A 27,795-nucleotide genomic window follows, 5' to 3' on the forward strand; every position below is an offset into this window, starting at 1 on the left:
CAGCTCCCAAAGTGTCATGTGGCCGACTAACAGCGGACACAATGCCGTCAAAACCCTTGAATAGCTCGCCCCAAGCTCTACCTATGACTCTATGACTGATATTTAGAGCAATCAGAGTCACATTCAAAAATACATGTATTCTCATGACTTTAGATAGAACATCCATTTATTTATATCTGAAGATATAACACCCCCCTCTCAATATGTTCTAACCTTTCATTCAAACATAAAGGAGGACTTTTACTTGATGTAAACATTTAACCACATTTACATTTTTGGAGCCCACCACTTCCCTTGTGTCCCCCTGACAAATAGAAAACTAAACCAATATTTAGATATACAGTATATCAAACTATACGTCATTTAGCCACCATGACTAAGCTACCAGTTGTTTATCACTAAAGTTTAAAAAAAGAAAAGAAATATTGTCACAAAACAATTTGGTCTTCGAGTTACATTTCTAATGATTCAGTTCTCTGCCAATTACTTTTAAGTGAATAACTAAGAGCCTAAGGACAACTTCCCAAAGCCGACATTTACAAATTTAAAATGAAAGCAGGTAAGAAAGCTTGCATTTGTAATCTATAAATTATATTATTCTATCATAATATTATATTACTTATTTATACTGTTTAAAGCTGTGAGGGGCGTTTTTTAAAGTGATTTTTTTGTTTTATTTACCTTCTAATTTACCTTTCTCTGTTTTAATTAAATCATAGGCAATCACAATTCTACGAGGGAACAGCCAAAGCCAATGCAAAATCTTACATGGAAAAATTATCTTAGTTTAACTGAAGAGCAGAAAAAACCTGATAGTGCTAAAAAAGGGCCTGAAACGTTTGTCTGTAGCAGCTGTGTGTAGAAACAGGTGAGAGCCACACATCCTAACAGCTCTGTCCACCAATCAGTATGGCTCTCCTGTGTCCCTGTGGGGTTCATTATTGTCCAGCTGCTTGGTCGTGTGTGTGTGTGTGTGTGTGTGTGTGTGTGTGTGTGTGTGTGTGTGTGTGTGTGTGTGTGTGTGTGTGTGTGTGTGTGTGTGTGTGTGTTTGAGTGACAGTGTGTGATTCTGAGGTAGAGTCTTTAAAAGACACTTGTTCTGTTTCATCTGCTCCTGAAGATATATCACCTAAATCAGTTTGCTCACAGGCACAGATTTTAGTACAAAATGTTAAAAGTACAAGTTAAAGAAGTCCACTAATGATGGCTTTTTGCTAAGTCCTACATCTGCGGCCTTTAAAGTGTGAGGAGTCTGTAGAGTTAGGTAACATTTATCCCGTGGGCAGCACTAAAGATAGATCAGACTACACCACTTGTCGAGAAGTGCCTAACATGTAATTTAAGCAGAAGGGGAGAGGAGAGTCTGCATTGGAAATCCCTTCCACTTCCATAACGTCACTGCAGATTAATACACATTTCAAAACGTGTGTGCATACATTTATGTGGAGTATTTAGGGACTGTATGGAAATTAACGAGGGCTGAACTTTGCCTTTATAATAAAAGGTTAACTATATAGGATTTGAGAATATGTACACCCATTTAAAATTGTATTTGTTGCACAAAATATGCCATCGATTATTAACAGTGGAAGTGAAATCAGCATGGCCAAATACCAACACCTTATAATCTAAACATGAATCAAGAACCCCTGTGGCTAAATGAAAATGTTACAATTTGAATGTGCAGGCCATTCTCCTCTGATTGAACGTTAGCACTGAACCACTTCCAAGCTAACATTAGCATTTCATAGTGAATCACTCCTATTAGAATATTTAATATAATTATTACATTTGTTACTACACTAATGTTAAAGATATAAAAATAATTTGCATACAGTCCCTTGTCGTGAATATGAATTCTTGCACATGTTAGGATTAGTGTTGTATTTATTACAAATGTTTGACATCAGGTGTTGAACATGTTATAAACAATACAGAATACTTATTTTACAGTCAGTATGGAGTGGTAACATAAAGACACACCGTTTCCTGAACAATGGAAGCTCTATTCTACTCATACATTGTCTCAGTGACATCAGCTTTTGTTTCCCAGTAGAGGGCAGTGTGTGAATGTGTGTGTGTCCATCAGTGTTATGTTGTTAAATTACTGCTGGAGAAAATGCACAGTTAGTCAAAGTAGACATGAAACAATATAAACACAAAACATCACATTTTCATTCAGAAAAAAACCAAACACATTCAAAGGCACAAAATGAAGTTACAGAGCGTCAGTCATTTAATATAAAAACAAACTAATATGTTATTGATATAAGTGATGAGAGGCTTCATTTCAGCTGGCTCCTGTGATAATGCAGCCCCTCTGCGTCTGATTGATTGATTAGGTTCATGAATGTGAAGTTTACAAGACAGCAGATTTATTGCTGGTCATGTTGAGTAAAGAAAGTGTTTTTCACAATCTGCCGTGCTCACTGTGACTGTGTGTGAAAAAGAGAGTCCCATGGGTGTGGGAGTCGCTGGGGAAACAGACACACACAGTGAGGACGCAGATGAGTATTCCTGAGTATAAGTGATGGAGAATTCGCTTTGATAGATGCTGATATGAAACAACACCACAATGGAGGTATGTATCAAAGCAAGGCATGATTTTAACTGTAACTAGGAGAATCATTTTACCACAAGTGCTAGGGGGGGGGGGGGGGGGGGGGGGGGGTGTAATGCTGATTCTGAAATGTAACAGTGATATTAATCATCAGTGTTTGTGTTTATGCCTGAGAATTATGCAGAGATTTGACATAACCCTGTGAAAAATGGCTGGTATTAGCTGCCCCTCCTTGAAGTATCTACAGCAGATGTAAGGCAGATGCCTTCACTCAGCCTCCTGGGGGGAAAAAGGAAAATAAAGGAGTCCATACATGAAAACATTTGGAATCAATAAAAATGTTATGGCCTCGTTTTTGCTGAGGAAATTGCAAAAGAAATGAAAAAGAAAGTGACAGATTCTCAGGGTGTGAGACATAATGATGGCATTACTGAGTCAGAGATGAATTGTGTGTACCTGTAGATCTGGTGATCACACACGTCCTCTTGCACTCCTCCTCTGTGTCAAAGCGGTTCTTGTTTCCATGCAGCCTCCATACCAGAACTGGGCACAGGCGTTGGCCTGCTTGTCGTAGTACCAGCGGATGTTGTAGTCCCGACACGTGCCCTGGTCCAGGATTAAGCCACAGCGAGGGTCCAGTGGTACAGTTTCTGCAGAGAAAAAAAAAAAGTGGTATGATGGGAAAAATAAGGTCAGATCAGCAAAATGATTCACCTCCTCTCATCCTTTCATGACTGGGCCACCTAATCCCACCTCAGTCGCCTCTTCTGAGGCAACATCTGTTTCTTCTCCCTGCAGATTTTATAAAATCGTCCTCAGTGCATCAAAAATAATTGGCTTTCCTGCTCCTCACCTGCATGACCTCATTACCGAACCTGTCAATCACAGAGCACTTATCATAACCTCTGAGAGAGGCCACCGCTGCATCATGCTCCTCCACTGTAGTCGCTGCAAATAGAGGGACTGATTTTTTTTATACAGAGGTTCTGTTCAAGGATAAAAGTGTCTCAGAGAACACATGTACTCTAGACACACTGTCTGGAGCTTCACTGGGGACAAGAGAAGGAGAGACATTTTTTTAAAGAAATGTAGCTACAGGGGTATTAGAAAGTACAGTGCCCTGAGAGTGTTGCCTTGTATCTGTCGTGTGAGCTGAGTATTCAACACATTTTTCACTTGCAACATACTACATTACAATATGTTACAATACCATATGATACGTTTAAATATGGTACGATAACAATATGCTACGCTACGTTAAACTTTGATACGATATGATACATGACAATACGCTATACTACATCCAAGCAGCATCCTCCAGTCTTGAGAAATGAAGACAATGTGGAAGTGCAAAATCCTGCAGTTGGTCAGGTGTCCGCTTGAGGCTGGCTCTAGGGACACAGGAAGTCACATACACATGACGGGCAAAAAAGCCGGCTTCTATGGGGCAAGTGAGGAGATCACACAGCAGAGAGGAAATCATCTGTCAGTTTTTTTTTTTTGCTTATCTAGAGAAATGTTCCTGAGACAAAATGATGAGTCAGCACGAGTACTGAGCACAGCAGCAGCGTTGTTAAACTCTTAAGAAAAATGTCCTTTTATCTAAAACGATCCAGAGGGCACAGAGAGAACAGAGCTCCATGTTTAATAGTTAAAAAAAAAACTAAAGTTATACAGAATTCATGGCAGTAGGTTTCTACTCACAAGGCCGACAGATGCACAACAGATGAGTTCAGATGTCTATTCTTAGACAAGCTGTGAGTTTAATAGAAACCACAGTCAAAGTCTTACTTTGTGAAAACAGCTGCTCATTGTTGTAAGAATGGGAACAGGTTTTTGTTTAACAGCGCCTCAGATGATAAATTCAATGAGGAAGACCACAGAACCTTTTCTTTGATTTTTAGTTGAGCAACATTTTTAACTGCCAGATAAAGAATAAAGTGAAACTACTGGAACAAACTACAGTGTTCTTTTTATCAGTGAGAGCCTATTTACACTTTGAATTATTACTTTATTACATCTTCATCAGCCTATCAAAAATGTTCATCAACTTTTAGGACATTTAGATATAAAAAACATTGTCTACTTGCGGTCTCGGGTGGTGTTGAAGTGATGCAGCTGGTTTTATCACTAAACCACAGGTGTAGTTTAAAATACAGCTTCTGGAGACATGTTTGTATTACAGCCTTTACCGTAGCTAAGCTAATGAGCTAACGTCACACAATGTTCCAATTTAAGCAAGTGAGTAAATGTATTTGATCATAAAAAAGTCCTCATGTCAAACTTGATATCATGAGTGCTGTTAGAGGTCTGATAAAGAAACAGCAGACATGTGCTCTTCGAATATTCAAAACATATAGAAAGGGTGATAGAGAAAATGTATATCTTACACTGATGCATTTAAAGACCCTGGAAGCAGCTTTACTGTTTCTGTTGTTGAAAGAGTTTCCCTGTATTAACCATCATCACAGTTTTTTGAATGACTGCTCTGACTGTTTGACATCTCTTCATTCAGTGGCTTTAAGAGGACATTTTCTACATCTGTAAAATACAAATCTGAAAACAATAAAGCTTCTGGGAGTAACAGCAAGCTTCTGTTGTAGCCAGCGGTCAGTGTTCAAATGACTTCCAGCCAAGACTTCCTTTTCTGTGCACCGCCTGTTCTGAGTCTGATCTGCAGCTTCAGTAGCGGTCACCTGTTTAGAACTGAAAAGAAGCGATATTTGACTCTTTGGATAAATGTAAAAGATCAATGCTGTCACTTCTTGGTCCTTCTGGAGCGCATGTTCATCTGTTTCTGGTGAGTCTTAGTTTAACTGTAAATAATAAGGCCACAGAGGCTACCTCTGGCTTAATTCAGCAGTATGAGCCGGAAAAAGAAACATATTTTCTTTCACTTACAATCAGCATGTCTAAAGCTTGCTGAAATAACAGCACCATGATGCAGATAAGCTAAAAGTAAAAACGGACGTTTTGTCATGTCTGTCCTCAGGAAGAGAAGAGAACTACCATATAAATCTTTCTTTGTTGAATCACGGGGTGGTCACTTGTTTATGCATGTCATGTTGTGATGCTGTTCCAAGTTGAAACTTTTGATCTAGAATTGATTGAGCTCAATTTGCATGCAGATTTCTGTTTATGGAGTTAAATAAATCCTCATCAGATCCCGATTGTTTGAAGCCAGAATGTGGATTGTGTTCCGCCTGCTTTTCCTCTCCATACTTTTTTTCCTACGTTCAGCAAAGAAAGCTGATATCTGATGGGTCAATATTCCTGGGACTACAAATGTACTTCAAACAGAAACAAGACCTTTCTTCATTTTTATGTAGATTCTGTAAATAGAGATTAGAGAAACACAATAGAAATAGGAGCAGAAGAGTAGAATAAGTCCTTTAAGGAACAATTAGAGTGTGTACCTTTGGGGAGAGCTGGCCTCGATACAGGCACCTTCTGCACAGACACACCCGAGGATGACGTGCTTATATTTGTAGAAGTAGATGTAGATGAAGATGAAGATGAGGATGAGGATGAGGAGGAGCCTCTGGTACTGGAGGAGTCCTGAATGGAAGAAGTGATTTCTGGGTCGTAACGGTTAAAAGTGTCTCCCCGCTCCGTTCCCCAGCTTGTTGTCACACGCCCTCCTCCTCCTCCTCCTCCTCCTCCTCCTCCCTGATTTGGACAAACAAAAGAAATGTGTCACAAATTTATTAGCATATCTAACTAAGTAAGTCTAAATGAGATTGTTCCGTACACTGGCTGTGCTGGAGCCTTTGCTGCCGTGCTGGGTGATTTCCACCCGCCCGCCCTGGCTCTGAGTGCTGCCTCCAGTGCTGGTGCCTGTTTGATGGACATTTGTTCCTTGTTGCACGGTCAGAGGCCTGTATCCATAGCCACCGACGGCATAGTTCCCGTTGCCATTGTTGCCGTTGTTCCCATTGTAGCCATTAGTTATCCTGTTGTATATCAGGGCTCCGTTCTCATCCTCGCAGAATTGGCTCACCAGCTTGGATTCCAGAGCTGAGACAGAGAGACAAGAGAGATGTGGGATTGTTCTTTTGCCGCGCTACTGTAGCAACATGACTCTGGGGCTGGCAATGTTGGTCTTTAGGTAAGACGGTCCAACATTTTTGTAGAGTCAAAAATACCTCAACAGCTATTAGGAGGGTGGCCATGCAATGCAGCAGAAAGCAAGTATACTTCCTTATGGAGAGTATAATGTGAAAATACTAATGCTATCAGGTCTGACAGTAAATATGGAGCCAGCAGGTGATTAGCTGGGCATGGAAACAGCAAATTAGAACATGTTAGAACATCTCGTAGTTACTCCCTCTGCTGCAGTAGTATGACTCTGACCTGGCAGCGTGTTGAAGTCATCGATGAGGAACATGTGCTCGGTGTCGGGGTCGGAGGCGATCAGATTCAGCTCCCTCATGAACTCGGCCTGCGTCGTGTCGGAGGTGTTCACGATCCCCAGAGCGAACATCTCGATGTTTGCAGCATGAGCCTCTCTTACGGCTATATCCAGCTTCACGGGCTCTCGTTTGTCCGTTTGTCCGTCTGTGATCACGATGGCCACTTTGCTGACCCCCAGACGAGAGCTGTAAAACGCCTCCTGGGTAGCTTTACGTATCGCCGTACCCGTATACGTGCCCTCTCCCATGTACGGTATATTCCTGATGGCCTGCTTTATGTCCTGCTTGGTGACGTAGCGTGCTAAGTTGAACACCAGCTTCACCTCCAGGCTGTACAGCACCAGGCCAATGCGGGTGGCGTTGCGGCCCACGGTGACCCGGTCCACCAGGGCGTTCACAAAGTCCTTGATGATCTCAAAGTTCTCGGGGCCCACGCTCTCGGAGCTGTCGATGACAAACACCAGCTCCATCGGCCTCTCCTTACACTTGATGCCGCATCCTGGAATCAGATCACATCAACACATGAGATCATGGCGGAAGTGGAATCTGATCTGATGGCTTACAGATAAAACCAGACACAGGCTCACATTCAGAGGCTAAAGCGTCTCTTGTAACAGCCTGAGAGGTGAAAGAAATACTGCAGAAAATCAGAAGATACTTTACCGCAGATCTCTTTGATCATTCGGATGATATCCTCTCTCTGAAATCAAGACGGCAACACAGAGTTAGCGGATAAATAAACAGCAGCAGAAAAAAAGGAAGTGGTAGAAGATGTAGGCAGATAATTCAATTAAAGTAGTAGCGTCACTCAAAATATTTAATGACAAGGAAAAGGTCTGCTTTTGAATCAGTTTTTCAAAATAAAATAAAAGTATACACATTTTGATTTCCCTTTATATGTGTGTAGCTGACAATTATAATTAAGATGTGTAGTTGAGGTGGTTTTGTTTTTAATGATGTATCACTGTGTTGTGCTTTCTATAGTGTCTGTTAGAAATCATCAAAGTGTCAAATCTGTCTCATTCTGCTGATAGAACTCAAACTTATGTATAGCATTTGATTGATCAATTAATGGACAAAGCACATAACAAATAGAGACTCACTGTGAGGCCTGCTTCACCTTTGACCCCAGGCCGGCCCTTTAAAAATGATAAAACAAAGTTTTAAGGCTGCAGGATGTCCTTTACCACACTTACATTTGCTGAAATGAGAAATAACAAGAAGCAGAGCTTCAGTGTGTAACAATTTCATAGTTAAGAGGAAGGGGGAGCATGTTTTTTTTTTGAACGAGGCACTACGGAATAAATAATTATATATAGATAAAAAACGTCTTTAGAGTCACTCACAGGAAGTCCAGATTGACCAGAATCTCCCAACTCTCCTTTGATACCCTTCAGCCCTCTCTCCCCTGCAGAACCACGGTCACCCTGTCACATGTCGCATGGTGAAATGTCAGTTATTTAACAGCATTAATAAATGTTCATATAAAATGTAAATTAAAAAAAAGTGACTCACTTTAGCTCCAGGAAAGCCTTCTCCAGGAAGCCCTCTGGGCCCCGTCACCCCCTGAGCCCCCTGCTCACCCTGAATCACACACAACAGTATAAGATTGTTCTCGTTGGAGATGGAGTTTACACATTGATGTATAGATATAAAAAAGACAACTCATCACAGCCCACCTTTGGTCCCTGAATTCCTTGTCCCTGTGGCCCCTGTGGCCCTGTAGGTCCAGGACGCCCGGGGTTACCCTGCAGTGCAGAAGATCCAGTTAGCATCAATCTGGGATGGACTTTTATCATTCATCTTTTTATGTCACATAAAAATGACACCTGATGTATGATCACTGAATCATACATCAGCCTAGCAGTGGCGGTCGCCATATTTGAAATGCTGTTTCAACCTAACTTTCATCAACTTAGTACAGATCCAGTAGCAGGCAAAGAGCCTGAGCTGAGGCGGACCAGCAGCCTCCTGACAAACAACTACAACGCGCCTGCCTGTCGGTCAGTTCAGCCATGCCCTTTATAATGAATCATAACAGATGAGTTATCAAGAAATGTCAACCACATCCACTGTTTGCAGATGAAGAAGTGGGTAAGTCAGACCAAATGTGTCTTTGAAACAGGCTGCAAACACTTGTTTTGTATGTGTTTGTGTGTGACTTCAACCAGCCTCAAGTGGACACTCAAGGAACTGCAGTTTTTTGTACTTTTGAAATGGCTTTTCTCCTTGATTAAAACAATAAGTTTCTTCATAAATAAAACAATTCTTTCTTGTTTTTGACTCACTTAAGAGCATTACATTACTGTATCTCTGGTTACACAGCAGGTCCGTATTTAAGGCAACATAAGGTAAATGACGACATATAACCATATATGAATGTCCTGTGACGTCAAATGTCTTGTATATAACCTGGATACTGAGTCATGAATGTATGTCAGTGTGATCTGCTTTGTCATTCAGTCTCTATTTAACAGCTTTATTGGAGTCCTCATTGAAACACAGCTCTGAAGCCAGCAGTGAGTGTGGATGTGATATCTGAGGGTGGGGGCTGGGTGTTGTTTCAGTCAGGCCTGTCGGGCCAAATGCTCCTCATCAGACACATATGTCTGCAGAGATTCACACTCCAAAGTGTCAGAGTGCCGTGGGGGGAAGTAAGATAAATTCCCTGAACAAATGATCTACCAGTCTTTGAACATAAAGGCACTGTGTTGTTAGCACCTAAGAAGAACCAGTATTTTTTTTTTTTTTTTTTTTTTAAATGTCTACAACAAAGACGTCATTCTTTACAGAATATGACTCAATCTAAACCATCTGGTTGGATGTCAAATAAAATCACAGAACACTCTCTGCATAAATAAACACAATGTTTGTCCTTGACTTGTGTTTTCAGAAACAGGATACAGTTTCTGTTGTGTTTACGACATAAACATGCAGATGAAAAGTCTAAATACATGAATCGCCATAGAGACCACTCCACTGCTGCTCGGAGGTAAGCTGGTCTGAGGTTGGACAAAGTTATTATTATTTCAAATGAAATCAGAAAGTGAAAGCTGTGAGGTACCAGAGGTCCTTGGAGGCCTTCCCCTGGAGGTCCTGGTAAACCGGGCAGCCCTCTGAAACCGACATCGCCCTGCCAAGAGGAAAAGACAGTGAAGATATATGAACACAAAAACAACACAGCGTTTATGATCCATCAAACAAATTCACCTCTGCACTGAGGAAAAGTGTGTTTCCTTTAATTACTTTCTTTAAAATGTGATTAAAAATCTCCCAGTGTGGAAATGCTTTGACTTATCTTCAGTGCAGATTTGAAAGTTAATCTTACAGTTTTGAAAAATTGCTTTGGCTCGGTTTTCAGAGCGATACTGATCTTTTTAGACTCAAACAGAGAAACCATCTGAATCATACTGATATCCAAATGAGACATTTGGTTCCTTTATTTAATAAACATTCATTATTCAAATGATGCTGCCGACAATTTACTTCCACATCCCATTGACAGACAGAAAGAGATATTGCACTTAACTTATTTTGACAAACATCATATTTTGGTCTTAAAGATCAAAGCTCTCACCTTGGGTCCGGGGATGCCCACTCCTTCAAGGCCGGGTTCTCCTGGAAGTCCAGGCAGACCAGGAGGACCCTAAACACAAACAAAGAGATAAAATACGCTGTTAACACTTTAAAAGGAGTAGTTTGAAACTTTGATAGGAGACAGGTGGAGACAAAAAAAAATGTATAGAGCGCAGAAGGCTTAGCGGTTAGGTCGTGCCTGAGTCCAGTCCGACCTGTGGCTCCTTTCATGTATGTCATTCACCTCTCTCCCTGGTTCTACCTACTCTATACACTGTCCTATCAAAATAAAGGTAAAAAAGGTATATTTCCCAAAATGTCAAATATATGATCACATGAACTCCTACAGGCTTCACATCATCCCGCCTTGTCCCCCTCACCATGGTCTTGATTAAGGGAAACACACTCAGGAGATGTAAAAGCTCTGGACACTGTAACTTATGGTAATAAATGTCTCAATGATGAATATACGTCTGGAACCGATGTGTAGAATAAGGAAGACAAAGGCAGAGAGATAGATCATTGCATGTAATGTGTAGATGAAAGGTGGGCATGCAAGTGTCTAAATCAGTTCATCACCGCGGGGCCGGGATAGCCGTCTCCTTTGGGACCAAATGGACCTGCAGGGCCATATTCTCCACGGTCGCCCTGCAACGGACAAATACTCAGAAGTCAATAATTCATTGATGTAAAGGATACAAAGTGATTCAAGGAGAGATGTTCAAAGCAAACAGAAGAGGAATGTGGTTGTAAATGGACACATGTGCTTTCTGCTCCCTCACAGGCTTCTGTGCTGTACAATACATTAAAACGGGGAGGGGGCTAAACCTCCAAAACATACTGTCTGTATTTTATGAATGGAGTTTCGGAACTAATGTTGAGCAAGGACAAGATTGTGTGCAGATTTGTATTTGTGTTTCTGATGGATATTGGCAAATGATTTTTATCATCTGCGTTTCATTAAATTCATCAGACTGTTGAGCAATGAAAACGTGCTTTCACTTGTTGGTTGAAAATCTGGCATTAAGTGTGTGTCAAAGGGAAGACATCAAAGTCCAAAGTTAAACTAAACAGGAAAAGACACCAGGAGAGGGGTTACACTGAGTTTTACCTTTGGACCAGGAAGTCCGTAGCCAGTCTCCCCAACTGGACCAGGAGGACCGTTCGGACCAATATCACCCTAGAGCACATGTTAGCACAAGTTAGCGCTACAGTTTGATAACACAGCATATATCACACTGACAGTCAGGACAAAGCATGCTAATAACCTGCTATATCATTTAATGTATGTTCTTTAATCCAACAGATTTGGTTAGTTTATATCTGTATTTTTATTTGCGATATTATTTTCATGTATTGAGATTTTCATTTGGACTTAATTGTTACTGCATTTCCAGGAAAGATGCTGCATGAACTCACACTGTAATGAGATTACAAATATGATCCACAGCTGAAGGTCAGACCAGCCAACAGACAGAGCCGTATTAACACACTGGGTGGTCCTGGGGAAAAAAGAGATTGGGGGTCCTTACCTTGGGTCCAGCGACAAAACGTCCAGGTGGTCCAGGTGAACCCCCCCTGCCTTGTGCTCCTGGTTCTCCCTTTTGAAGATGAATGTAAATGTAAGAAAATAAACAAACATCATAGATCATAAATGATCTTTTCTAATCATTCTCACAATTTATGCCTTCAAAGAATCCTACAAAAGGGGTCACAATGGAAACTAATCAAACTACTCATTAGCTGATTATGGATTAATGGCTCCTCACCTTTGGTCCTGAAGGTCCAGCAATGCCAGGAGGACCACTCAAGCCCCTTATTCCTCTTTGGCCTTGGTCCCCCTAAAGAGTCATATATGGAATACAGTTATAAATCAGATTTTTAAGACTTGGTTTATCATGTCAGTAAAGTCCTTAGACATAAAATCATGCATGAAAGATGTGGCATTTTTTCACCTTTTCACCCTGGGTGCCGATTCCAGCTGCCCCCTCCAGTCCCCTCAGACCAACAGCTCCTGGCTCACCCTAATGGCACACATATACAAGATTTTTAGCTGCTTAATTAAGGTTCAAACACGCAGACGAGGAAACAGTGGGTGGTGAGTTCAACCTTCTGTCCAGGGGCTCCGTCCTCCCCTGGCAGGCCCGGCAAACCGGATATTCCCGTTGATCCGGGCTCACCCTGAGGACAGATTCATAGATCAGTATTAGATCCTGGTTTGTTAATTTCAAATACTGTAAAGATTTCATTTCTTGCTGGTTTTATAACCTTAGCTCCGGAGTCTCCAGCTCCTCTTTCTCCAGGAGCGCCAACCTCACCCGGCAAACCTTGGTCCCCCTGTATGAGACAAGAACAAATTCAAATTTCATTTAAACACATAATAGTATTCTGTAGACATTCAACACTGAAATCCAAAACAATGTGAGTGTTTTAACTAACTTTGGATCCAGGTAAGCCCTCTCCTGGTTGTCCTCTGATCCCTGGTGGCCCCCTTGGTCCTTCCATTCCCTGCAAGATTTTTTTTAGTTATTAATAGATACATTGAGCTGCACCACTTTTGACTTGTTATACGTTTTAAACCTGGGGTTGTAGTGTTTTTGTAAGTTATGCCCCCCTCCCCAATCCAGTTGTCATTGTACAATCCTTAAAACAATGCTACAACATGAAAACTGTAATTTTATATCAAGCCACAACCGGTGTCATCTCTTCAAAGTGCTTACCTTTTCGCCCTGTATGCCGACTCCTGTGAGGCCGAGGGGCCCTGGAAGACCCGGAGGGCCAAAATCCCCCTACATGTTCAGATAAGAATAGAGTTTTGTGAAGATAATAGCATGTAAATGTTGCTGGTATCACACAGTGCATTGCATGATTTATAGCATGTGGAAAGCACCCAACTGTAAGGACTCTCTGCCAAGAGGTTCCTCAAGGTAACATATATATACTTCTATAAGTCTGTTAATGCAGTAAAATCTTCTTTTACACCTTACTTAAGGACATTTTATTTCTGATTCAACATGTTTTTATCTGTCACATGCAACATTGGCATTATAGTATGTATTCTTCTATGTATGATGTTAATGCACAGAAAACCCTGCAGGCCATAGTTTGTCATTACTGTGTGAAAACATTGCAATTATCTGTGATTAACTTCACCACAGGACTACATTCAAACTGTCAGCACATGCTCATGTAAAAATCTTTATGTTTTAAAGACACTTTTGATGTGTTCTGTAGGAAACTGCTTTGCTCATTCCTGAAAATGAATGTCATGTTCCAGTGACATAAGATGAAATTATGTAACTTTTAAACAAATCTAAAAATCGTCAAATATTGCCAGATGGCTGCAAAGATCTGCAAACAGATTCTAAAAAGTTTGAGAGAATCCCTTTATGTAACCGAGTGACTGTGTGAGCGCAGAGCGAGCTTTCCCACACTCATCACCCTGAAACTGTGAAGCTGCTCTCCTCCTACACCATCCGAGCTACAGCCTTGATTCATCACCTGTGTGCTGTGACCTCCTATATAACAGCACGCTGAATGCATTCACTGGTGGCTCTGCCAACTCGTGGCCTTCTTAGCCTTAGCAACAGGGCTCTGGCTTTATGTCCGTGCCTCTGTGAAAGCATTTCATCTGGTCGTCTTATTTACTGCCTCTGTGCTGTTACCTTGTCTCCTTTGATTCCAGCGCCGGGCTGTCCTCTCGGCCCCCGTGGTCCATCCAAACCTCGCTCTCCCTGAGAAGACAAAAAAAAATTGTTGCATTTTTGCAATTTGAGATTACAGCCACGGACATCGATGAATGCAACATTATTGGCTGATGGGCCGATGTTTGTTCAACTGGGCAGATTCAGGCCGATACTGATCCTCAACCAGTACATCAGTGTATCCCACATAGCAATAAAACACAAGAGTTATATTTTCTTTTTTAAGAATTTAGATTGGCATTTGAAGATGGAACATTTTAAGGCTTTGTGTCCAACTTGTCGATGTGTGGTTTGTTCAATCTCAGCTGCTGATTGGGTATAATTGGAGATACAGTGGTGGTAGGTGGGGCCCATGCCCTGAGGCATATTTGTATTTGCATATTGAAGGCTTCTGTACACAGTAAGAAGAAGCAGGTGTATTTTCCACTTCACACACCAAGTTAAGGTTATTTGTGAATAAACATATTGGACAGAAAAGTGATTCAGTATTTGTATTTTATGCCTCTTAACACGGATCTGGAGGAAATCGATAAGAAAAGGCAGGAAAGCGAACACAATGAGGGATAAGACTGGTAATCCAAGTTGACAGAATGTAAAAAGAAAAGTGCATCATCATATTTTCTGTGCGACTCTGCAACAGTATTTTTACCCTTGAGAAAACTCCGGTTTCAAAGGTCATCCAGGGTCGACAGAGACACAGTGGCGGACACAGAGGTGCACTGATAAGCATACTAATGCTGTGTTTGCATGTCAGCTTGCAAAACTTCAGATTTGTGGTCCTAACTCTATGATCGCTCATTTTGGCACACAGGCTGAGGTGCTAATGATGTGGAAAAAGGGTAATATAGCTGCTGTGAGCTGCTGTGAATCTGGAGCTTGTCGAGGCACGTCATGTGAAGAACGATTCTTTGGAGCAAGAACGCCATCTGCGAGTCCCTGGCCAATTTGTGCACAGGAGCACCCCGAGGCCAATCTTTCATGTCGGGAGATACACCTTCTCCTGTTTAGGGGTGAATTCAGCTGTTACCATCGCAGAGGAGAGGTGAGCGGGGAGAATCATGATTATTATTTTTACTACGCCTTCTGATGGAACGCATATTTAACGCCTACATTTTTTCTAAGGAAAGAGAAACCTTACAAAGCAACATATTGTCTGAAATGAATTTGAAGTTAAACAATTTCTACAATAACGTTCTTTGAGTTGACACATTAAAAGCTGATATGGTTCAGGGGCAGATTTAATTAACTCAACTCAACATGATCTAAAGGAACTCTGATGGTGGTCCAGGACAGTGCCAATTGTAGGGAAATGAGTTTGTGAGCATCTTAAGCACGTTAAAACTCAGCAAAACTTTTTCATACCAATTCAGCTCAAGTTTGAGAAATGAGTCAAAGTTCGAACAACTGCAACCTGTTCAGATTATCATCATCACCATCTGCTCTTGTGACAAATTTTCTCATACCGTGCATAAACATAATTTGTCCTCTTGCCATTATGTGTTTTTTTTGTATATGACATCGATCAGATTTTAGATGTGTTGATGTACAATGGCCCTGACTGATAAAACACAGGGGGATTTATTTATTCATATGTATAAAAGCTCAATGAATTGTAGAACTGTAGAATTGTCATAACTTACTACTTATAATGTTTGCCTCCACACATGAAGCCTGTACATCAAACAAGGTTTTGATATTTCACACAGAGACTGTGCAGTGTGATTTGGCACCTGTGTGTACCTGTGTGTCTTTGTGAACACGTGTGTCTCTATGACCTGAGAAGAGACAGACGCAACAGACGACTCATTCCTTCCTTCCTCTCTCTCTCTCTCTCTCTCTCTCTTTCTCTCTCTCTCTCTCTCTCTATGACTCACTCACTCGGCCATGTCTCGAGTAGTCCTGGCTTTTTTCCTGTGTTATCTCCGTCTCTCTTCTGCTCTGCGATGGCATGTTCTTGTGTCCTCAAACAGGGACGATCACTGGACCAGATCATACGATGAGGTCATAAAAATCCACACTGCCCTGCTTTATGTAAATCTATGAGACTTCTGTGTTTTGTTATCAGCTCTCATAACCAAACACGTTGTCAGTTTCCTGTCATTACGCCTGGGGATCTGGAGCCCAGACGGGGCCTGTGCGCAGCTCACTGGGTAGGTGTGTGTATTGAAGATGAATTCATGAAACGGGGTCATGAGGGTTCAAAGCTTTTAACTTTAGTGCATCAGCCTCCCAGGAAAACTGTGAGCCCCAAGAGTCGAGACATAAAAGACACCGACTCACCTTTGGTCCGGGCAGGCCTTCTCCTAATGGTCCTCTCTCTCCTTGGACTCCCTGTGGCCCTTGAGGCCCCTAGATAAAACACAACAATGGAAGTGACCACTGGAGGAACATAAAAACTGACCCCTCTTACATGTGAAAGTGTGCGAAAACCTCTCCACAGAGCTTAGCAACTGTAACCAAAAACAGCAGGTGTGTAAAGCTTTTGGTTTCTCTACATGGGGCTATAGTGAGAGTATTACCCAGTTGTTATTTTTTTCTGTTTTTGTTAACCTTTTAGAACCCAAGAATACAAAGGAAAAAGAGTCCATTAATGCTGCGAAGCCACCACCTGTAGCCTTGGTGTGAGGTGTGAGTGTGCGTTTGTTACTTACCAGAGGTCCAGGCTCGCCAACTCCGGGAGGACCGGGAGGCCCTTGTTGCCCCTGGAAACCGACATCACCCTGCAAAATGTGAGCGAGTGAGAGAAGCACACGGACGGGGTGAGACACAGGTGGATTATTATGTTTTCACGACTTCATTTTCAAAAACAATAGGGCGGCATGCTTTACCTTGGGTCCCGGAAGGCCGATCCCTGTTTCCCCTTGGATTCCAGGTGGCCCAGAATTTCCCCTTTCCCCCTATAAACAGAGAGGTAGTGACAGACAAGTACAAACACACACACAGATGCATAAACAAAAGGTGTGATTGTCACTTATCTGTGTCTAAGTCCTTATTTTGACATAATCAGTACAGCTGGATTTTTGATTACAAAATATATTCTTGGCATTTTGTACCATCCAATTTCTCCAACTCTGAACTTACCCACACTGCTTTTCCTTCCTCTAATATTTATCTATTTTAAAAGGGGGGTTTAGACATGTACTTAGGTGTTCTTTCATTCCTTTAGCCAAGACTTTATTGGTAAAGAATGCAATTATTCACTCAGAAGCTGTAAATCAAAACAGTGGTGTGCAGCAGGAGGGCATACGAGGGGCGTGACGAGGGCGTGACGAGGGCGTGGAAATGTTAGTCGGTGCATACCGACACTTCCCCCCCCCCCCCCCCGTTCCCCTTACCCTTTCAGGCAAGTCGGGACAGTGTTTAAAGCTAGACATTAGTCTGCCATTCAGGTGATATAGGATGACAGCCAGACAATCAACATGAACATTCTTCTAAAATAATTAAGGAGGAAAGACTTGGCGGGGAGTGAGGGCTTATGGCAAAATTGGCAGCTATAACAAGGGGAGGGGGAGCTTTAAAAGTAAGAACAGACAAATAGTTTGACAAGGTAATAACAGACGAGGTAGTTCAGGGGGGTTCAGATGTTCCACTGGTGATGGATCATAACTCACAAATAAGACTTCAAAAGTCTGCCCTACAAACTGATGACCAGTGTCATCAGTTTGTAGGGCTACCTGACATTAGGGATGTTATTTACGCCCGTGGTGCATGGATTTAATCCAAATGTAATTTAAATGTCGACGTCGTGAGTGCATCCTGAGAAATACTCGCAGGAACATAAGAACACTTGAGTCGACCCACTTCAGCGAGAGATTTCATTTCTCACATCTGCCACTCCACAGGTAACAACATTATTCATTATCCTGCTTCTGATGAGGCCGCTGACAGTGACCCCCCTTTAATACAAGGAAAGAGGCGTAATTCAAACCAAACAGGAAAAGACATCGACACCCCCAACCAAGAAACCCAGTATTCCTCAGATATGCATCTGGTTTTGGACAAAGCCAGTCTTTGGTTTACAGTGAATTCATTGAAATATAAAAGACGGACGTGTCGGAGAGTGCAGAAGGTTTGATTTACAACTTTCTTACTTCTTAGTAATTTTAACATTTTCCAGATTTCACACGTTCAGTTCCAACATGTCATGAAGGATTTCAAAGGCTCAAACCTGATGAATACTTACTTTTTTACCCATGACACCTTCAGGTCCGACATCACCAAGTGGACCAGGTAAACCCTGAGTTGTAAACAAATATTGAAGGGTTATACATTGTAGATTATAAAGGATCAGAATCCACTGGAAACAGCTCAGTGAACAGTTCAAGAATATCTACAGAGGAGCACGTGTAGATTTCAACACAGGTTTTGTCTCTGACACGGCAAATAGAAACACATAGTGGAGGATTCAGGCTGGCAAATCAAATTTCAAGGGATTTTATTATGACAGAATCATAAATCAAACCTGAATTCCACGATTTCCTCTTGGGCCAACGGTACCTTCAGGACCCTAGAGAAGAATAGGTAATTAAAAAAGATTGCTTAAATTATAATCCATGATCACCAAAAACAAACGTTTAAATATATTACACAGAGGGGAACAGTAAATCTCTTCACAAAGGTCAGCTGTTGTAACAGAAAGAATTGTTCTTAAACTTGGATTCAAGCTCTGACAACATAGAAGGGGTACATACTCGATCTCCTTTAACTCCAGGTGTGCCACACTCCCCTCTCTCTCCCTGTGAGGGAATAGAAGCAGTTTAGTGAAGCTGCATTATGCATCATTTCAGACTTATAGTCACATTTCATGGCTTTACCATAATAACAAGTTTAGGAGGGAACCATTTATTTTGAAAAATGGGCTTCGTTATCCCAGAGACGAGCTGGTTTACAGAAACTAATCACTGGGATATACGTCATTTAAATTCTCAACGAAACAAAAGTAACAAGAGAAACTTGCAGACAGGCTTGACATGAAACACAGATGAAGAAAGGAGCACAAAATGAAAGGATATTTCCAAAGTCTTTTCTCTGTATGGTCCTGCTTTCAAGGTAATTTATCAGGTCTGGAAAACATAATTCTCAGGTCTCACTAAAAGTTTCAGATTTTCCACAAGCGTGGGAACCTGATACTTTGACAAACCATGTGGTCATATTGAATCCATACATCACCTTCTCTCCTTTGTATCCTGATTTTCCCTGTGTGTACAAAACATTCATGTTAAGTCAGGAAAGAAATAAACTAAACCATCCAAAGAACACAGTCTATTCATCTACTGTAGTTGTGACACATGTTAAACATGACACAATAGTAAATGTTTTTATACTGTACTTGTGGATGTGGACTTAATAAATCTCAACTCACCTCAGCTCCTTCCCGGCCAGGAAGTCCACTGAGACCACTCTCACCCTAAGGGAATAAAGGGATTTTAGTTTGACTAAGAATTTACAACTTCTGATTTTTACCAGTAAAATCTTAAAATGGTAATATGACTGTCATGTGCAGTTTAACAGTAGGTAGCACCTTCTGTCCTTTTGACCCAGGGCTCCCATCTTCTCCTGGACGACCCTTCTTGCCCTGCAGAGAAAGTGAAAAGAGAAGTGTCATTAGGCAGAAAATAAGAACAGACTAATAAAGACTTGGCAACTGTGCTATCAACAGCGCTTTAAGAATAGAGCAAGATAGCATCTTATAGCTTTCAGGCATGTTTGATATCATCTGTATGAAGTATATAATCTGTTATGAAAAACAACACAGGAATAGGTATTTAGCAACCACAATTAAATCATTCGTCTCCACAACACAAACTAAACATTGCATACCAAAATGTTAAGGCTCATTTGCTAATTTGCTCTTTAGGGAGAAATCTAGCAACATCTGTAAGTAATCCATGAGCTCTAGTCTTCAAAAAGTAAATGAAGAGCTGATAAAGTAGTTAAATAAAACAAATGAAACTCATTACAAATGTGAAACCTACTCCTTTTAATCAACATCTATACATTAAGATGAGAAGATCAATGCAACACTCATAAATCCAATCTTTATTAAGCATAAGGCTACTGCCTTCCACGGATTAGCGTAGTCTAGAATAAATTGTGAGCAGTGGTTAAGAGGTACAGTAGCTTGGCTGGAGATAATTAAGAAAGCAAATAAGAGTCTGTAACATGCTAAAGGTTGGATTTTGATGCGATTTGTGAGATTTTGGGTGTCAGAAAACACATGTTTAAATGTGGACAGAGTCTGAGTAGCTGTTTCCTGTTTCTGCATCTCTAGCTGAGCTTAGCTAATTAGCTGCTAGCCTGTTATCTCTGATAGGGAGTCGTATCATTCTTCAAATAAAACTCGCAGCAAGAATAGAGATGGGTGAATGTCCCAAAATGTTAAATCATTTAAGTTTAGCAAAGATTTTCCATCCTCCAGGAGATACTTTAACATGTTCATTAGCTGTACATTAAGGTTTAGCTGCTCATTTATGGCTCATGTAATGAAGGCTAGCACAACGGTTTTCCTTCTAATTAAGTTCCTTAAATTCACTAATATGCAGTTTAAGAGCTATTTAATGCTTCACAGAAGACTCATTTTTGAAGTTCATCTTGGATAAAGGCCAGTGGGTCTGGAAGCAGATGAGTCAGAGGGGACTTTGAGTTGTCTGAATGTGTGCGAGAAGTCATAACCGACAACTGTCTGTCTGGCTCTTCTCTGTGTTTTCATGCATGTGTGTTGTCGACTGTGAAAATTCTTATCTTTCAAGTGCCTCCCTGCTTTCATGCCTGCATCTTCACATGCTGCTTCCTTCAGTTGCCGTGATGTGAAACAGCTTTTGTTTGGAGCATTAGGTCTAAGAGGGTAATCACTCTCTTCTCATCCTGTTAAAATACATCAAAGCAAAACCACTACGTCTAATTGTGGTTGACCTTCTCTGTGTAATGAGAGGCGTGTTCATATCACGACATGGCGGTGGCAGGCAAAACAGTGAAGCATGTCACATCTTATCCACATAGTAGAGTCCTCAGACAACACAATGTGGCTGGGATCTTTAGACAGACATGAATTTTCTGATTTCCCATGTAAATATGTGAAGCCTATAGGCCTGTTCCCAATAAACAAGAGGAATGTCAGGCATTTTTCTTTACTCGCACTGCTGCAGGGAAACAGAGCATCTCGAAACCACACGATTCACTAAAACCCACCAAAACCATGCAATTATGTAGCCTGTTAGCATCAAGGGTCTCTTTGTCAGCTGTTCTGTCCTCTACAGCACTTCAAAGCAGCCAGTTTAGGAGTAATTGTCTTTGAGGGGCAGCAGAAGAAAAACGAGAGATTTGATCCTTTTGTATGTTGCAGAGGAAAGCCACAAAAGAACCCGAGTACTCAGTGTTATGTCAATGTAAAATACAAATATTGGAAGTAAATTATAAATAAATAATGTGAAATAAAAAAGTGATCCAACGGTTGGTGAAATAATTGCAAGTATAATAATAATTAAATAATTATAATAATTAAAAGTAACTTCACTTACTATAATGAAGGGCATTATTTTTCTTACCTTAATAACAGAGTTTATTTAAGTATCAATTTTTGTTTCATCATAGAGATATTAGTAAAATATGCAAATAAACTAATAAATGAACAGTCCTCACATTGAGGGCTAAAAGCTACATACCTTGAAAGTTAACAAGCTTTCTTAATTGTTAGCTTGGATTGTTATCAAACATCAAAAGTGATTGGATGTTGTTAGTAATGTTGGCTAGCTCCTGAAGACAAGGAGATATTAATGCCACCGTTTAAATTATGCATCAAAACTGTCATCAAGAAAAAGTTCAAGGTCAAATAACATATAGAAATAATAAGTAATTCATTTACTTTTCTTTAATAATTTGGAGCTATGGAGACCAAAACTGGGTAATACTTACAGCAGGGCCAATGGGTCCCCTCTCACCCTTGTCACACTCACACTTGCTCAGGGACAGAGGACACTTCAAACACAGGGAGAGAAGAGTTAGACAGGCCATACAGGGTCATAAAAAAATATGTGGAAAGGCCGCAGACAGGTCACTTACCCCTTCATCCGCCAGCACTGTCTGTGGAGCAAGAAACACAAAAATGTCAGGATGTTGTCAAATTTGCTCCATATGGTTCATTCATAACGCGCCAGCAGACATTTATGGAGAGAGATCTAAAGAAAAAAGCTTTTGCTGTGAGCCAAATTCAAACGCTGAGCTAAGCTTTAAATTCTGGACTCAAGGTTACATTGTAGGACAAAAGACATGAGCTGAAGAAACACCTGTGACTCAAACACCCAATTAAATATGTTCACTGCTGTCTGGGTTCAGTTTGCCAAATAGACATCAATCATCTCCACCTGATTCTTTGAGTGGACTCACATCCGCCACTTCAGCCTGTAACAGACACTCCTTGCCAGAGCCCCTAAATTCACCCCTCTGGTTTCCTTTCTCTTCAAAGCTCACCACATTCTCTACACAAGGGGGAATGGTCGAAATTCCACCCACATTTAACACAAACCACATGCACTGATCAGTAAAATCGCCTCGCAGTGTCAGACATGTTAGCAAGGCAATGTTAGCTAGTGACTGTCTTAATTTGGTCGTCACAGAGTCATATCTTTCTCTAAACACATTTCTAAATGACTGAGGAAGATGTAACTGGTACGTAGTTATTTATACAAGTTCACAATTTAACTTAGCTAGCTAGCACAAGTAAGTAAGTACGTAAGAAGGCTTAGTTAGTAAGAAAGTGAGTGTATAAGTCAGTCAGTAAGTATACTAAGTTAGTAAGTAAGTAAGTAATAAAGTAAGTAGGTAAGTAAGTTAGTAAGAAGCTAAGTGACTAGAAAGTAAGCTAGGTAGCTAGCTTGAACAGCCTTGTTTAGATAAATAAATGTAACGTGATGCTAGTTTCTATGTCTGTACTGTATTTGGTATAACAATAGCCAGATAGATAATGAAGAAAGACATTAGATGTTGTTGCTCTAGCTAGCTCTACATAAGGGGCAATGGTAAAACACAGACCACATGGACTGATCAATTAAAAGACTTGCTATGTCCTCAGGATGTTTCAAAAGTAGGGAGGGGTGTCTGAAGACAGTCCATCCTTTCTTAGAGGACAGGCCACTGCTTGGGACTTAAGATGAAAGACAGTTTCTCAGCTGAGACAAAGACCCATGCTTATGACATACAGATGCTGTACAATGCAACAAGATGAAAGCCTGGTAGTGGACTGGCTGCTGCTGAGCTCTTGCATGCAAGCAGAACACAGGCTGTCAGGTTCAATGCCCTGGGAGTCTTGGTGCATTTCTTTTTATGAAGTTTCACCTTATCATATTTGGATTTGTACCACCTGTGTCAACAGTAAGACTTAGTTTGAAGTTTGAGTTGCTGCTTAAATGATGTAGCGTGCATTGGAGGTTCCTTCTCTTGCTGCACCCGATTTTCCCACAAAGAAGTTTAATGCAGAGCATATGTTACAGAAAACAGCTCAGCTTTGTCTACAGGATGTTGCTGTGCAGCACATGTTCTAATTATCTCAGTGGAAATGTATCATCAGTTTATGGAAATAACACCAATCACTTGAGCCAAGATAAGCAGTCTGAAATAAAGACAAATTATGTCTCTGTTATCTTCCAACACATGCATGGCAAAGAAGACTTTCAGAGCTTCAAATTGTTCCATCGAAGTGTTGATTGAAGAGAGGTTGTCACAGTATGTTTCAATCTACAGTGATGATTTAGTTGATGAGAGAAGACCTGTTACTATGGCAGCAGATAGCAGGTAGCAAGTGTACTTCAGTCATGCCAAAAAAACAGAGGGGGGTTGAAGCAGTACAGCAGTAGGAAGTCATAGACGCTAACATTTAACTCAATCAGAAGATGGCTGTCGGCATAATGGCTTTTTAAGCTTCCACCTTTCAGAAATGACTGGCCTTGGGGAATAAGTAATTATGAAACATATATGCAATATCAATCATGTCCAGGAATGTTAGCACTACCAAAGTGATTCAATGGCATTAAATGAGAGGAATCTAGTCACACTTGATTCCATAATGTACATTTAACAATGATACTAAATGCATGCTAGCTAACATTGTCCACCTTAGGCTACTGGCCATACCAGAACAAATATGGCTTAAGCAGCAGAACCTTTGGAAGAGGGTCTTTTCACTTTATAAGCTTTTTCCAAATATCTTAAAAAGCTGCAAATGAACAGACTCAGTAATTCCATCACCTTCAACTCTGAATGCAATCTAAAACAAATCCATATAAGTTCCTTTTTACTTACTATTTCCTTAATGATTTTGTCCACAATGCTCCTGTCCTGCAGGTTGTGAAGGTAACGTGAGGCTGGGGAGTTAGCAATTAGCCGTAGCTGTGCGACGTTAGCAGGTTCATTGGCTTCAGGTGTGATTCCTATGGTGAAGAAACGGATGCCCTGGTTCTTAGCATCAGCCACAGCTGAAAATATGTCTGGGTTTCTAGGGTGAGAAATTCCGTCAAAGAGCAGAATGGCCACCTTGATGCTACTGGTTGGCGACTCCTCCAAGTAAATACGTGTGAGGTTGGTGATGGCGTAGGTGGTGTAAGTGCCATGGCCGATGTACACCATGGGAGCAATCCTGGCTTTGAATTCACCAGGACCTCTCCACTCTTTGAAGGTCTGCTCTGTGATGACATGGCTGCTGTACTGAAGCAGGGCGGCTCGTGAGCTGAGCCCCCGGCCAGTCTGCAGCCTCAGGCCCTGAAGCCGGTCCATCACGTCCATGGCAAAGCGCTTCTCCTGGGCATGGTTGTCTTTGGCGCTCTCTGAGCTGTCAATCAGAAAGGCTATCTCCACACCGCAATCTTCATCGATGAGTGCTTAAAAGGAAGAGATGTTGGCAATTGATTAACTAAGAGATTGTCAAAGAATAGTTAGACAGGACCTATACCAGTCTCACATCTGAATGCAAAAAACTGCAGCTTCCTCCTGGTGTCCTTAGAACAAATTTGCAAAAAGAAAATACCTTTGCCAACTGTCTGATGATTTTCATCTACAACACAGCTGCTATTAGTATGAATCCCAATCACAATATATGTTGTTTGTTGAAGGGTAAAGCTTAATCCAGTGGCAGGTGATCTTAACTTAGCATAAAGACTGGAAATATGGATTGAACAAAGGAGTTGTAAAATATCATAACTTTTGAGTTGAGAAATGTTTTGGTACATGTTCTGCTGAGAATTTCCTCTTAAAGCGGTGTTCATGCTAAGGTGGCCAAACCTAAGCTAAACTAACTCCTTATAACTAACTAACTAACTAACTATCTCCTTGTTCTTACCGGCTTATAGACGGTCCTTGTTGTCTGTTTGGCTAACTTTCTCCCATTGTAACATGTTTCTTGTAACAGTAAGCTAACCATCCTTTGGTTCTCTTATATTCTGCATAAAGACATAAGAGTGGTATCAACATTCTCACCCAACTCTCAACAAGAAACCAAAATCATTACACTTTGGCATTGCATCATTAGACAGTAGCTGTATTGGCTTCATTACAAACGACTAAGTTAACTGAAAAAGATGATTTTGGAGGGGGGGGGGATTATAATAAACCTTTGAGCATGATCAATTGGATCTTTATCAATGGCATAGGATTTACAGTATGATACCTTTTCAAGATAAGAGCAGTGAGTTTATAAATGTGACATATAATTTCAAAGAGGAAATAAAAGTAACTCTACTTTCTGCACCAACCTTCAGCCATAGAAGGAGGTCACAGATCTAATATAGGCTGGAGGATAAATCACATTAATCTTCACAGGAATATGTCACAGGGAGAATGTGCCTGGGGAAACAGGATTCTGAGCGAATAAAACATTTGGGTAACAGAGCACTGAATGCTCTCGCAGGAGATGGATGGCTCCAAGAAAGCTCCGAGATATGATCAATCCAAGTGGATTGCATCCTCCAGCGATGTCCCTGTTGAGTATCATGTTCTATTTTTTTTCCCTTAGCAGTACCAAAAATGAAACATGTGCCACCTGCACAAATTCCAACCACTTTTCAAGTATAAGTATCAGTGAGAAAAAAAAGCCTGCAAACACCTACCAGAAATATGAAAAAGAAAGACATGTTTAGACTTACATTTTCCATTTTTTGGTATGGAATTGGATGGAAATTCTTTGCTCTTCCTTTTTGTAGTCACCACCTCTTCTTCATAGTTTTCTTCATAGTCCTGTGCCAAAAGACCTTGAAGTCCCCAAAATAGCAGGATCCAGTGCAGTGAGGGGACCATGACTTCCCTGAGAAAGAACCAGAAGGAGATGAATTAAAAAAACAAAAACCTAGACACATCCTCAGATTTTAATACCCTCCATAAAAACTTGCAGACATTCAGAGAACAAGCTTTAACAAGCACTGAGTGCAAGACTCAGGCATCAAGCATGCATATAACTCACAATATTGTTGACTTAAGTCTCCAATGAGTTCTATTTTCAAAAGCTCTCCTTGAAGTAAAGAAACACAGGAAAAGGTGAAAAAAGGAAAATTAGAGATTCCTCATTCAAAGTAAGTTTAGCTCCATGTCTTGAGCATCAAGTTGGTGTCTTCTTCTGCTGGATCTTAGTTGAGTTTCTGCAGGTCAAGTAGACACCTTATAGTGACAGCAGCAGCAGCAGCAGCAGTGTGTTGCCAAAAGTTTAGACTTTATTCTGGCTCTCATTAGACCCAAGTTCAAGCCATTCAAAGTGTGCACCAGATGAAGGCAAGTCCAGCCCTTTTTAAAAACTCACTCACTCCCATTTAAGGGGGAGTGAGGGAGGGGAGGGTGGGCTGGCGAGACAGGGAATGAGAGGCTTTCCCCCCCTTTTTGAGATTGTTAGTTTTACTTATTTAGCAATGCTGTTTAAAACTGGAACAGAAGGAAGCCCAGGGATAAAGGCAATTTGTCCTTCTCATTAAAGAAACATTCATTGTGTTGGTGATGTGTTTGTTGTATGTTGTATGTTATTGCTGTGAAGTAGTAACACTCTTGTGCAAGATTTTAGCCTTTACTAGTAATCTGTTGTTGTAATATAGTTCTGTAGAGGCACTGGTTACATAATCTTGCTCGTAGGAAAATGGATTTTGTCTATTTGCTATGCGTTTACAGGAAATGTACTCAGACTGTAAAAAGGGTAATGAACATAATTTTAAAAGTTTACAGAGTTTCATTGGTACCAAGACAAATATTTTTAAGAGGGTTTACATCTGCTTGGGGCTTGGGACTTCAGTAAAATCCTGTCTTAAACTTTGTCATGTTTCAATTACATGTTGGGATACATGTTTGGGCTATCTCTTAAGAGCCATTTAGCACAAACGTAATGTTACAAACATGTAAGCTAATACTTGCAGATATCTGTCAATTGTATACTATTTACACATTAAAGAACAATTCAACATTTGTCCACATTAATATATGTAGTATTATTAGCTGTTAAAAGCTTGCCGTGCTAACTAGCTAGTAGCTAACTTTGTTTGTCTTCTGTGCTGGGCAGGCTGTTTACATTGGGTTTGAGGTT

General features: G+C 40.8%; 1 protein-coding gene across 3 annotated transcripts; it reads right to left on the reverse strand.

The window, feature by feature from the left end:
- Positions 1–1,869: 1,869 nt before the first annotated feature.
- On the reverse strand, positions 1,870–27,000 carry LOC109992378 (collagen alpha-1(XXVIII) chain-like). Of its 3 annotated transcripts, none has more exons than XM_065951820.1 (36): positions 26,695–27,000; positions 26,381–26,538; positions 24,546–25,120; positions 22,311–22,331; positions 22,164–22,226; positions 19,774–19,827; positions 19,615–19,659; positions 19,422–19,448; positions 18,944–18,988; positions 18,715–18,759; positions 18,436–18,489; positions 17,081–17,149; positions 16,904–16,972; positions 16,533–16,601; positions 14,214–14,282; positions 13,269–13,337; positions 12,988–13,056; positions 12,817–12,885; positions 12,658–12,729; positions 12,504–12,572; positions 12,318–12,389; positions 12,081–12,149; positions 11,660–11,728; positions 11,128–11,196; positions 10,550–10,618; positions 10,037–10,105; positions 8,652–8,720; positions 8,488–8,556; positions 8,319–8,399; positions 8,076–8,111; positions 7,636–7,672; positions 6,914–7,471; positions 6,314–6,577; positions 5,977–6,222; positions 3,017–3,210; positions 1,870–2,839 (listed from the first exon to the last, which is right to left on the reverse strand). In XM_065951820.1, exons 2-35 carry the CDS (start codon positions 26,529–26,531, stop codon positions 3,032–3,034), a joined length of 3,660 nt encoding a protein of 1,219 aa, XP_065807892.1. In that variant the 5' UTR covers positions 26,532–26,538; positions 26,695–27,000; the 3' UTR covers positions 1,870–2,839; positions 3,017–3,031. The 3 variants fall into 3 exon arrangements, with proteins under 3 accessions (XP_065807892.1, XP_065807891.1, XP_065807890.1); XM_065951819.1 differs by having other exon boundaries at positions 5,977–6,225; XM_065951818.1 differs by having other exon boundaries at positions 5,977–6,229; positions 6,312–6,577.
- Between the last annotated feature and the right edge of the window lie 795 nt (positions 27,001–27,795).

The sequence above is a fragment of the Labrus bergylta genome, chromosome 24, assembly GCF_963930695.1.
Source record: "Labrus bergylta chromosome 24, fLabBer1.1, whole genome shotgun sequence".
Lineage (NCBI taxonomy): Eukaryota > Metazoa > Chordata > Actinopteri > Labriformes > Labridae > Labrus > Labrus bergylta.

What these genes read in the sequence shown, in the direction of transcription:
- LOC109992378 (XM_065951818.1), bottom strand. Translation starts at nt 26,531, where the DNA reads ATGGTCCCCTCACTGCACTGGATCCTGCTATTTTGGGGACTTCAAGGT. An exon ending in CTGGAATCAAAGGAGACAAG is followed by an intron (nt 13,338 to 14,213) that starts GTAACAGCACAG and finishes CTGAACATGTAG; the next exon opens with GGGGATTTTGGCCCTCCGGG. An exon ending in AAGGCCTCCAAGGACCTCTG is followed by an intron (nt 8,721 to 10,036) that starts GTACCTCACAGC and finishes TCTGCACTGCAG; the next exon opens with GGTAACCCCGGGCGTCCTGG.